This window comes from Schistocerca gregaria, chromosome 5 (genome assembly GCF_023897955.1).
Source record: "Schistocerca gregaria isolate iqSchGreg1 chromosome 5, iqSchGreg1.2, whole genome shotgun sequence".
NCBI classification, from domain to species: domain Eukaryota; kingdom Metazoa; phylum Arthropoda; class Insecta; order Orthoptera; family Acrididae; genus Schistocerca; species Schistocerca gregaria.
The window spans coordinates 173,707,794-173,720,645 of NC_064924.1; the positions used below are offsets into that span (position 1 = coordinate 173,707,794).

Here is a 12,852-nt window from a genome sequence, read left to right on the forward strand (position 1 = left end):
GGCTGTGGAAAAAGTAAAAAAGAAATATTTTTTCCATTTAAAATTTCACAAAAAAGCTCACAATAAAAATTTACAATTATAGATATTAATGATAAATGAAAAGCAAAGGCCATCAATTATACATGGTTAAGTGCGTAAGAAAGATCTTAGTCTACTGTCACCAAACACTGTCAAAACAAAAATCGTTTTTATCTCTTTATTACACAGATCACATTACTGTATTGGAGCTGTGTCAGAGTCAAATATAACATAGCATTCATATCATATGATACATTTAATAATATTTGCATGGAACAGTTCTGGTATGACATTTTTCTGAGAAATTACTGCAGACTTACCACAATTCCTATAGTTTCTAGAAACAAAAACGACTGCGTGTTATAGTTCGTCAGTTTTCTACTCCTGTGTTAATCCCTCTAACAGATGATAATGATTCATCCCCGTAAACAAGGTCCGAAACATTATCGGATGGACAGAGAACATTGAAAGAAAATATTAGCTGTCCGTATCTTATGATGTATTCGGTTCCGTAAGTTTTGTTTTCACGTTGTGTGTGGAGTCAATTTAGACTTATTATTAAATATAATTGTTGCATTCAGAACAAAAAAACTATAATATATCACTGTTACCTATTAACAGACAGAGTACGAAACTTACCTAAATTATTTACCACATGTGAAAATTTTGAGTTAAGTAAATACACGCCCCCTACAGGTGACACGAGACACTAAATATTATCTAATCCGAACTCTCGCACTCCCATAATGCAACAGTTTGTTTGGAAGCGATCAGCTGCGGAACAACGAGACAGCTGTTAACGTTAGCAAAATTGCAAAACAAATTACTAATGAGTATCTGACGGCGAAGAGACAGGTAGTGTAGTATCACCTGTCGGGGAAAAGTGCGAATCTTCAAGCGGCTACGTCAATACTGAATACTGTATGCCGTCTAGCAATTAATTTTCGCAATGCTGATTGTCGTGCGCTCTTTTAAGTGAGAGTAATCAAAATTATATTACAGCGTTTTTAGTTGAAAAGTAGAGATGTCAGACACAACTGATGAAACAAATGACGCGAATGAAAGCCAAGAAAGTGATGATGAAAAATGGAATTACATTCCAGATACAATTCTGCTTCATATCTTTCAATACCTTACAGCAAGAGAATTGCTTAATGTAGGCTTGACATGCAAGAGGTGGTTGAGTGTATCCTACGATGAACTTTTGTGGAAAAATTTGCTTTACTCTACCTTTAAAATCGATCGTTCGGTTGGGATAGCTCCAGGTATGTGCGAATTTATTATTTCGTTTTCTAACAGGCTAACAGTATACAAAGGTGCTTCTTTTCATTTTAATAAACCCTCCCAACAAATAACACTATATATTCCCATATTCTTTCTTTTTATATTATTCTTTTCACTACTACTGCTATTACTAATAGTTCTGAAAGCCCATTTTTGTGTGTTACTTTTTGTTGATAATAGAGTTTGCACAGAAAGTATTGTGATCCCTAATCAGTAATTACGAGATAGGAGGGTCAGCATATTATTTCTGTTTCCATCCAGATATATTTGAATTGTCATTAGCCTTAAATGTACTTTAAATAAATAACTGATAACACAAACTTTCAAATCTGGAATGAAAACTTCTCACAGAGCCTAACGCAATTATTAATGTGCAGGCCCTATCCCTGAGTAGGTTAGATCTTTAAATGCAATCCATTTTTAGTTGTGTATTCTTTAATAACCCATTCATTTGCACATTGTTCCACGAGTGGAGCAGCCACTGCAAAGAAACAACCAATTTACTAGAGATAATCTATTCACACAGATAATCTCGGGAATTAGATCTCCTACTTCTAGATACTTTATTCTATGTTGTGGCAGAAAAAGAAGTACTTTATAAAAAGAACCTACTGCTGTTCCTCTTAAATTATACAGCTCTTTGAATGCAAACTATGTATCTATGTAACTTTACACAGAACACACATCAGCTATGCATGTACTGGGAAAGTTAAAGATTGGATAATATGATCATCAGTGTTATGTGGAAATTTCATCCCTAAGTCTAAATATTCTGATGAACTACAGGAGTATCAGCTTGCAAGGCACTGGCTTTCAAATTTCTTTCCTACAGTTTGATGGCAACCTATTACAGACTTTCATACCATAATATATTTCTTTGTGAATCCTAGATGGAGATGAATAGTCTATAAGGAAATTGTATTTATTGCTACTGTTGTGGTTGTGTGTTTCACAGCTCACCTTAAATTCAGTTTTATTATTAACCACCTTGGAAAAGCAAGATGTTTATCTACATAATATTGTAAATACATGCTCCTGTAGATTAAGTATTTTCTTGACCTTAGCTGCAGTGCTACAGGTGATTGTGCCATAGGACAGTAGTGAGTTAAAGCATGCAAATTATGCTAGCAGGCCCATATGCAGATCAATACAGTGCAAAATAATTCGAAGAGCAAGGTAACCAGAGCTGACCTTTTTTGTTTTGAACTTAACAGTTTGCTGGTGACACCTGTGTTTATCACACATCAGTTTGCTTAAAAACTCCATAATTGGCATCTCATCCAGTGTATCCCCATTAATCACTACTTCTGGTGGCTGTAAGTAATTTTTATATTCTGGGGAGTGCATAATATGTTTTTGCGGGAATATGACCCTGGTGTTCAACTACAATGCCAGAAGAAGAAAAACCCCTTCAAAATCAGAAAACCAGGACAGTGTGATAACTGGACCATAACATGCCAAAAACAAGGGAGACCACGAAAGAATTGCGTATGCCGCATTAACTGTAGTATTTGAATCATCACATTTTAAAATAAAAGTAGGAAGATCACAGTGTGTAGCAGAAGAACCAGCTGTATCAGCATTAAATGTAAAAAATGAAGCATCATACACAACACTACAAAAAGAATATGAAAGACATGAAGGTAAAAAAAAGGAAATAACTGGCAATGACAAAAAATGCACAAATAGAAAGGAAACCAACATCGGCTTCAGAGAGTATGAGCAGTTCCGCACTACTTTCCGAAATATTCTTTATTCCACAGCCAATGAAAAAGAAGAAAGAGAAGAGGGACAGGATAAATAACAATGAACACACTGTGGTTACATGTGGTCCTCCAACCACATTTTCGGCAACTCGGGCATCATTAAAAGGAAAATAATATTACAGTTCTGTACCAAAACCTTCAGCACCTAGGCCACAAAAAAATTATTGGTGCTCCAGAGTGAAACACAAGTAGATGTATTATGCCTCAGTGAGCATGGGCTAAATTAAGCAGAAGTTTGCAGTCTAATAATAAGAGTCTGTGATCTGATGTATTACTTCTGTAGCGCATAATGTAAAGATGGAAGTGGTGCTATGTATGAGAAAAAATTGGTACTGTACAAAATACTGAAAGCTGTAAATGTATAAACTTTCCAGCTTACATTGAAAAAGGTTTTGAAGTTACTGACATAATATTGGAGAACTAAGAGTTTTCTATGTATACAGGTATCCAAGTGGTAATATTGCAACATTTCTGAAAAAAGCCTATCAGAATTATTACTGAAGTTTAAAGCGAATGACAACACAGTATGTGGAGACTACAACATATATGTGGATAAAGACAGAAATCAAAAGAAACATTACTACAGTGCAATGTGAAAATAATAATAAACATACATACAAGAGTGACTGATAGAGTGCAACCTTGTTGATAACGTTATCAATAATACTGAATGTGGAGAAAAAATTCTGCAAACAGCAATCTCTGATCATCATGGGTTAATGTTTTGTATCTAGAGAACTAGGAGTTCGAAAACATAAATAAAGCAATATGAGAGAGCAGTCAGGATTATAAATCTACGAAACATGAACTTTTTAAAATAACACTGAGAAAAGAAGATTGGACAAAGCACTAATTAGAAGTATGATGCCTTTATCTTAGTGCTGGTACAGGAAATCAATAAGAGAAGCAAAAGCCAGCTCAATAAATACTCACAGGAAATTCAAATCATAAAACAGCATGGAACATAATCTATGCTGAAAGGTGCAGTCAAAAGAGTGTAAATACCAGAAATTTGATTGTCAATGAGAGCTGATAACATTATAGTTACAGATGGCACAAAAATTGCAAATCTACTCAACAACAATTTTATCAAAACTCTGCTTAATTTGAATTGGGAAAGAAATCATCAGGAGTCAAAGGATTCTAGAACTGTTTTTGGAATAAACAGAACTCATAAAAATAATTTAGAAATTAAAATCCAAGAAATCTGCTGGAGATGAAATATCATATTATCTAATAAAGCATATGAATGAAGAAATAATTGAACCACCCTTTGGATACAGTGAATTGCTCATTTGAAGGAGTAGTATTTCAACAAAAATTAAAAATGAGCAAAGTAGTGTCAATGTATAAGAAAAGTGAAGAAGATGACTGGAATCACTACAGAACAGTATCTTTAATCTCTGGTTTCTCAAAAATACTAGAGATGCGCATGTGCGGCAATATGACCACATTCCTAGAGAAACATAGGGTTCTGATTCTGGTACGGCATGGTTTCCAAAAAAGGAAATCTACAGTAAACACCATCTTGGCCCTGCATTACACAAGACACTTTTTATCTGCCATGTGTCTTCATTTTTCTAAGGCTTTTGGCACAGTTACCTATACAACACTAATTGAAAAACTTGAAGACATTGCATATGTGGACAAGCAGTTCATGGATAAAATCCTGTGTCAGTAACAGAAAGCAGTATGGGACAATAGAATCAGAATGCTGAATAGATCTGAAATCAAGGATATCAAGTACAGTGTAAATCCAGGATCTGTATTTAACCCACTTCTGTTCAGCTTGTTTGTAGACAATATCAAAGTCAGTGAAAAGGATAAAAAAAACTGTATGCAAAGGCCATGGCATTAGAATGTGGAAGCACTGGAAAGAAGTGCTTTTATGTCGACCAATAATACTTTACAGTGGCTCATACAGAATGACTTAATTATAAATCTAAAAAAGATAATGTTCATGGTGGTCACAAATAGAGAAAAGGAAGATCACATGGATATATTTGTAGATGGAACAAGACTAATTACATTTGACAATGAGCTCCAATAAAAGACATTATGTAACAGCTTCCACATTGTGCTAACAAAAAATTCTATGTACAGTGTACCATGATCTATTTGAACCATGTTTACAGTGATGGAATTACTGTTTGGGGAAACTCCAGCAGCAATGAAACAAAAATAACTTCTGTGCTGCAAAAAAGACCTTTAGGACCATTTTGAGCAAAAAAATTGACAGACTCGTGCAGAACTGCTTTCCATGATCTAAAAATATTGAATTTTCCATCTATGAACATAAACAAAACAATAATTGCATTAACAAAAAGCAACACATTACTAGAAAAAATAAAACAAGAAATAAATAAAAATAAATAATAAATAAATAAAATAAAACAAGAAATAAAGGCCAGCTGGGAGGTATACCATACAGACAAACTGAGAGCTTCTGGAAAAGGTCCTCAATACTTAGGTGTACAGTTGGTAAAGTATCTTCCAAAGAGTCTACAGGACAGTATTAGTGAAACAAAATTCCAGAAACTTGTAAAGGATTATGGAAAAAGAATTTTATAATGTAGAGGAAGATATGTGTAAAGAATGAGGAATGCTGTTATTACTTGTATGTGTGTACTGTAATGTATTGAAACAATTGTAGTATGATGAATGTAAATCACCTGTAGTGTGTTATTTTATATTGTAATATGTAGGCTAAATATTTCAAGATATTAAGTTATGTTGATCTGTCCTATTTTACACAAAGTGAGGTACTGCAGTGGTAGCAAGCTGGACACTCATATGGGAGGACGATGGTTGAAACCTGTGTCTGGCAGTCCTGATTTAGGTTTTCTGTGATTTCCATAAATTGCTTCAGGCAAATTCTGATATGGTTCCTTTGAAAGTGGATGGCAGACTTCCTTTCCCAACCCAATGGGACTGATGACCTATAATAGTTGTTTGGTCCCCTCTCCAAATCAACTAACCAGTCCTGCACATTGAGACACACTTCTGACAGTATTTGAAAAGTTCTCCAGTGTCTTTGGTAAATCACTTTTGTAGACCACGAGTAAGAGCAGGCCATGTACCTAACTTTGTGTGACTTTATATTTAATTTTTGCCCACTCTGAATCAAGTTTAATTCTTTTAATATTACTTATTAGTGTCATACTCCATTTTCTGTTGTTGAACTTGAAGAAAGAAAACTTCTCAGCCAAGTTCGCATTTGTAAAATCTTTATACAGTGACCGGTTTTGGTAAACAGCATTACCATAATCTGATCTGTGTATAGTGTACATAAAACATTATGAAAACTATTGTTCATGTAATTAATATAATATATGGTGTATATTATTATTACACGTACCTCTGTACAAGTTAATAAACATGACCAATTTGTACTATAAATGTACTGTGTATCTTAATTAGCTGGACAGTTTACATTAAGATGCCTTGGCATAACATTTGATAAATGTTTTGCCAAGTGCATCCTCCGATATTGTTAAGCAGGTAGAAGCTAAAATATTTTCTTAACTTCTGTTGTTGAGATATGGTACTGACCATACAACCATACAAGAGAGATACTTTTAACACGTTAATTTTGATTTTCTGTGTAAAATTTTACCTGATGCCATGCAATGTCACATAAAATGTCAACAGGCAATTTTTTTGTTTAGTTTTATTACAACTATGTTCATTTATTTATTGTTCTGTGGGACCAAATTAAAGAGAGGTCTCCAGGGTCATCGAATGAGTCAATACATGAACTTGTACACAATATTCGAAACAGATAAAATGAAATATAAAAAAAACATATTCAGATGACAAGTCGTAAGTTTAAATAAAGAAAATCAACAATGTAACACTGGAATTTGCTTAATTTTTTAGCTCTTCCATGAGCTCCTCCACAGAATAGAAGGAGTGAGCCATAGGAAACTCTTCACTTTAAACTTAAGAGTTTGGGCTACTGCTAAGATTTTTGAGTCGTCGTGGTAGCTTATTGAAAATGGATGCAGCAGAATACTGCACTCCTTTCTGCACAAGAGTCAAGGAGTCAAGCATGTGATCGTATATTCCTTTCTCTGTAGAGAAGCTCCTCCATGAGCCAGTCTGAGCAGTTCTCAAAGGATAATGTAAGAAGAATGATACAACATTCTGTAATGAGCTAACTTTTCAAAAAAATTGAGAAGTCTGGAAGGATATTATGGATCAATAATTAGGTTATTTGCTTACCTCCACATTTATGAAAGGATGCTACTATCACATACTTTCTTGATTACCTCTACTCTTATGAATCAATATTGTTACTGCAGACTTCATTTTTGTGTGAAATACAGCTTGACTCGGTGGCTGGTTACAAAAATAACATGAGGGAAGGCACTACAAAGACATCATAAGATTTTCCATACTTTGGTTCAAATACAGTCACAGCCAGAAGAGTAGCTGTTCTTCATCTACATCTATACTCTGCAAATTACCATGCGGTGGCAGGAAGTTTCATATCAGTGCACTCTTCGTGCAGAGTGAAAATTTCATTCTGGAAACATCCCCCAGGCTGTATCAAAGCCGTGTTCTCCACAGCATCCTTTCTCCCAGGAGTGGTTGTTCTGCAAGTTTCACAGGAGAGCTTCTGTGAGGTTTAGAAGGTAGGAGATGAGTTACTGGCAGAATTACAGCTGCGGGGACAGGTCATGTGTCATGCTTGGGTACCTCAGTGAGTAGAGTACTTGCCTGCGAAAGCAAAGGTTCCGAGTTTGAGTCTCGGTGTGGCACACAGTTTTGATCTATTAGGAAGTTTCAAGTGGATGTATTGTCAGACCATGACTGTTATTGTGAGTTCACACCTATTGGTCTATATTTGGGTGTTCTTCAACTGATAGTGCACTAGGTTTATTATGAATGAAACACACACCACACTTGGGTAATATTCTACAATATTATACCAGTGTTGTGTGTTTTTCATTCATAATGTTCAAAATATTCTACCAAACATTGACAAAACAGTCAATCATTGCACTAAGAATATGTTGTGCCTGATAGAGAAAGTGTGATGAGTTACAAGAATGAAGGATAATGAGCTGTTAAATAATCCTTTGGTCACCTATAAAGGCCTTTGCTGCTCTTAGCTTGATAAAAGGTGATTTGTGTTTTGGGGAAAACTGGAGTTTATAGAGTACCATACGAAAAATACATGAAAGGTGCATGCATCATGATAGCTACACTCACCATTCACACACTAATATGGCGTCCATAGCTGAGCGTACAGTGCATTCCATGGATCATTCTGGTGTGAAACTGTTGACTTCAAGATCATTATTGTGAAATTTGATTATTAAGGAACGTGTAGAATAATGTTTGTTGAAGAACTTAAGAACTGAAATGGTAGAATCCAAGTGTTTCTTTAACTGCTGCTCGAAGATGAATTTTTGCATCTAGTGCCACTTGTAGGGGGCACTTATTTTTATCATTTGGAGGTATAAATGGTGTGCTGTTTGACAGAGGTCATGAATATAATAATACATTTATGCATGTGCCTGCATGTCTCAAATGCAGCACAATTCCAAGATAAGGCAGTCACATAGCCAAGACCTATGCACATGCGACACCCCAAATTAAAAAAAAGAAAAGAAAGAAAAAATAAAAAAAGATAAGTGCATTAGTAATGGTGTCATACAGGGTGTTTAAAAAATGAGCGGTATATTTGAAATGGCAATAAAAACTAAACGAGCAGCGATAGAAATACACCGTTTGTTGCAATATGCTTGGGACAACAGTACATTTTCAGGCGGACAAACTTTCGAAATTACAGTAGTTACAATTTTCAACAACAGATGGCGCTGCAAGTGATGTGAAAGATATAGAAGACAATGCAGTCTGTGGGTGCGCCATTCTGTACGTCGTCTTTCTGCTGTAAGCGTGTGCTGTTCACAACGTCCAAGTGTGCTGTGGACAACATGGTTTATTCCTTAGAACAGAGGATTTTTCTGGTGTTGGAATTCCACCGCCTAGAACACAGTGTTGTTGCAACAAGACGAAGTTTTCAACGGAGGTTTAATGTAACCAAAGGACCGAAAAGCGATACAATAAAGGGTCTGTTTGAAGAATTTCAACGGACTGGGAACGTGACGGATGAACGTGCTGCAAAGGTAGAGCGACCGCGTACGGCAACCACAGAGGGCAACGCGCAGCTAGTGCAGCAGGTGATCCAACACCGGCCTCGTGTTTCCATTCGCCGTGTTGCAGCTGCGGTCCAAAGGACGCCAACACCCACGTATCGTCTCATGCGCCAGAGTTTACACCTCTATCCATACAAAATTCAAACGCAGCAACCCCTCAGCGCCACTACCATTGCTGCACGAGAGACATTCGCTAACGATATAGTGCACAGGATTGATGACGGCGATATGCATGTGGGCAGCATTTGGTTTACTGACGAAGCTTATTTTTACCTGGACGGCTTCGTCAATAAACAGAACTGGCGCATATGGGGAACCGAAAAGCCCAATGTTGCAGTCCCATCGTCCCTGCATCCTCAAAAAGTACTGGTCTGGGCCGCCATTTCTTCCAAAGGAATCATTGGCCCATTTTCCAGATCTGAAACGATTACTGCATTATGCTATCTGGACATTCTTCGTGAATTTGTGGCGGTACAAACTGCCTTAGACAACACTGCGAACACCTTGTGGTTTATGCAAGATGGTGCCCGGCCACATTGCACGGCCGACGTCTTTAATTTCCTGAATGAATATTTCGATGATCGTGTGATTGCTTTGGGCTATCCGAAACATACAGAGGCGGTGTGGATTGGCCTCCCTATTCGCCAGACATGAACCCCTGTGACTTCTTTCTGTGGGGACACTTGAAAGACCAGGTGTACCGCCAGAATCCAGAAACAATTGAACAGCTGAAGCAGTACATCTCATCTGCATGTGAAGCCATTCCGCCAGACACATTGTCAAAGGTTTCAGGTAATTTCATTCAGAGACTACGCCATATTATTGCTACGCATGGTGGATATGTGGAAAATATCGTACTATAGTGTTTCCCAGACTGCAGCGCCATATGTTGTTGACAATTGTAACTACTGTAATTTCGAAAGTTTGTCTGCCTGAAAATGTACTGTTGTCCCAAGCATATTGCAACAAATGGTGTATTTCTATCGCTGCTCATTTAGTTTGTATTGCGTTTCAAATATACCGGTCATTTTTGAAACACCCTGTAAAATGTACCTGATGATGGCTGCTTGATTGTCAACTTAATTAATGAGTCAAAAAGTGAATATCATCTGGCTGCAATCCCAAAATTTCATGTGATTGTATGTTGGACCCATGTAGGCATTTCTGTTCAATACCCGTGCCTTTCAAATGATGATCTGTTACATGTAATACACTTCTAGAAACAATCACTTGTTTTTGTGTAGTGGTACGTGAAACTGAAGTTGGTTATTTGGCTTCTTATGTTTGACGAAGCAGTTCAAATGCACACACATCAAAAAAAGTTTTGCATCACCTCAGCTCTGAGAGATCCGGAACTTTTAGAGAAAACTGGAATAGAGATCAACATAAACATAATTTCTGTACTTTTTATTGCTCATGAAAACCACACATTGCATATTGTACCATCATACAGCAAGACCTTCAGAGGTGGTGGTCCAGATTGCTGTACACACCAGTACCTCTAATACCCAGTAGCATGTCCTCTTGGATTGATGCATGCCTGTATTAATTGTGGCATACTATCCACAATTTCATCAAGGCACTGTTGGTCCAGATTGTCCCACTCCTAAATGGTGATTTGGCGTAGATCCCTCAGAGTGGTTCGTGGGTCACGTCGTCCATAAACAGCCCTTTTCAGTCTCTCGGGCATGTACGATAGGGTTCATGTCTGGAGAACATGCTGGCCACTCTAGTCGAGCGATGTCGTTATCCTGAAGGAAGTCATTCACAAGATGTGCATGATGGGGGCGCAAATTGTCGTCCATGGAGACTATGCTGCCAATATGGTTGCACTGTCGGTCAGAGGATGGCATTCACGTATTGTGCAGCTGTTTACGGCATCTTCCATGACCAACAGCAGCGTCTGTCTGCTCCACATACAGCCACCTCAAAAAAATAGCAGGAAACCTCCTCCAAGCACGTCTCCGACCATTGTCTGGTTGAAGCCATACGCAACACTCATTGGAGAAGAGAACATTATGCCAATCCTGAGCAGTCCATTTGGCATGTTGTTGGGCCAATCTGTACCGTGCTGCATGGTGTCGTGGTTGCAAAGATGGTCCTCACCATGGACATCGGGAGTGAAGTTTCAGCCTTAACACAACATCCTGTGGCTGCATGAGAAGCATTATTCAACATGGCAGCATTGTTGTCAGGCTTCCACTGAGCCATAATCTGTAGGCAGCAGTCATCCACTGCAGTAGTAGCCCAGGGGCGGCATGAGCAAGGCCAGTCATCGACAGTTCCTGTTCCTCTGTATCTCCTCCATGTCCGAACAACATCACTTTGGTTCACTCCCATGTTGAGAATTCTTCCTGGCACAAAGTAACAATGCGGACGTGATCAAACCGTGGTATTGACCGCCTAGGCATGGTTGAACTACAGACAACATGAGCCATGTACCTGCTTCCTGGTTGAATGACTGGAACTGATTGGCTGTCGGACCCCCTCCATCTAATAGGCACTGCTCATGCATGGTGGTTTAAATCTTTGGGCTGGTTTAGTGACATCTCTGAACACTCAAAGGGACACTGTCTGTGATACAGTATCCACAGTCAATGTCTATTTTTAGGAGTTCTGGGAACTGGGTTGATGCAAAACTTTTTTTGATGTGTGTATTATGGTTGATAACCTTTATACTGCCCAGGCTGCCATTTTTTATTTCTCCATTGATCAGTGCAATTGTATCCATAGTTATTTGGCAACTCTGTCTTTCGGAAATATTTTCCCTAAATAAGGCTCAATTAAAGGGATTCAACAATAGTGTTCTAGTTATGGGTACAAATTCCTTTGTGATGTAGTTGTTAGATAAAATGCTCTCGGTAAACTTGTTGCACCAAATGTGGATAAAATCCCAAGCTTTCAGTGATTACCTCCATCTTCAGCATCAGGGCCTATGTCTGACTGTCATGAAACTGGTGAGGCTCCCATTTTATGCCCAAAGGACAGTGTGTGATTTGTGGAGTTGCGTCATGAAGCCATCAGGGAAAGGGTACATACTAAGATGGTGGCCTCTGTGCTTATAGATCATGTTTGCACACTCCATTCAGTGTCACTTGTAGCGCTGTCACTCACATCAGACATTGAATTATGAAAAGTGGTGACTAAGCAAAGCCTGTTGAATAGATATTACCTTATGTTTAAACATACGAGAACTGTGGCCCACACTTCAGACTATTCGGACTCTGTGAGTGGGTGGAGAAGCAGTGGAAATTAGGCTGTGATAAAAAATTCAGTAGAGAGACTTGGCAATGCTGGTAAGCATGCACTTTATGAAGAAAGAGCACTTAGGAAAACTTCTCGTAGGTTAATGTCTGAGGTGAGTGATGGCAGTGCGAGCGACACTGGATAAAATGCACAAACATAAAATATGGACATATAGGGTGCCAACTCAGTACACGTAGTTTGTCATGTTATCATGATGTAATCCAGCCAATCGGATGTCACCTGAAAGCTTCACCAGTTTCATGATACTCAGACATAACCCTCAATGAAGGTAGTCATTCGGAGCTTTGGATATTATCTGAATTTCACAGATTGTGTTTGCTGAGAAATTTTTATCCAGTACTCTAGCTTTA

At 37.9% G+C, this 12,852-nt stretch overlaps 2 protein-coding genes across 6 annotated transcripts in view; one reads left to right on the forward strand and one right to left on the reverse strand.

The window, feature by feature from the left end:
• The window catches only part of LOC126271998 (alpha-aspartyl dipeptidase), a 51,054-nt gene extending 50,308 nt beyond the window's left edge, over positions 1 to 746 (reverse strand). Inside the window, exon 1 of one of the 5 annotated variants that reach the window (XM_049974481.1) lies at positions 658 to 746. The gene's annotated coding sequence lies outside the window, so the exon portion shown is untranslated. Of the gene's footprint in view, positions 1 to 338; positions 468 to 657 lie in introns of those variants that run through there. The other 4 variants (XM_049974484.1, XM_049974485.1, XM_049974483.1 and 1 more) reach the window with 4 other exon arrangements.
• A 25-nt stretch (positions 747 to 771) lies between these two features.
• Positions 772 to 12,852, forward strand: part of LOC126271996 (F-box/WD repeat-containing protein 5) — a 91,266-nt gene continuing 79,185 nt past the window's right edge. Inside the window, exons 1-2 of the mRNA XM_049974479.1 lie at positions 772 to 939; positions 1,021 to 1,283. Coding sequence (XP_049830436.1) covers positions 1,043 to 1,283 — 241 coding nt within the window. The 5' untranslated portion in view covers positions 772 to 939; positions 1,021 to 1,042. The remainder of the gene's footprint in view (positions 940 to 1,020; positions 1,284 to 12,852) is intronic.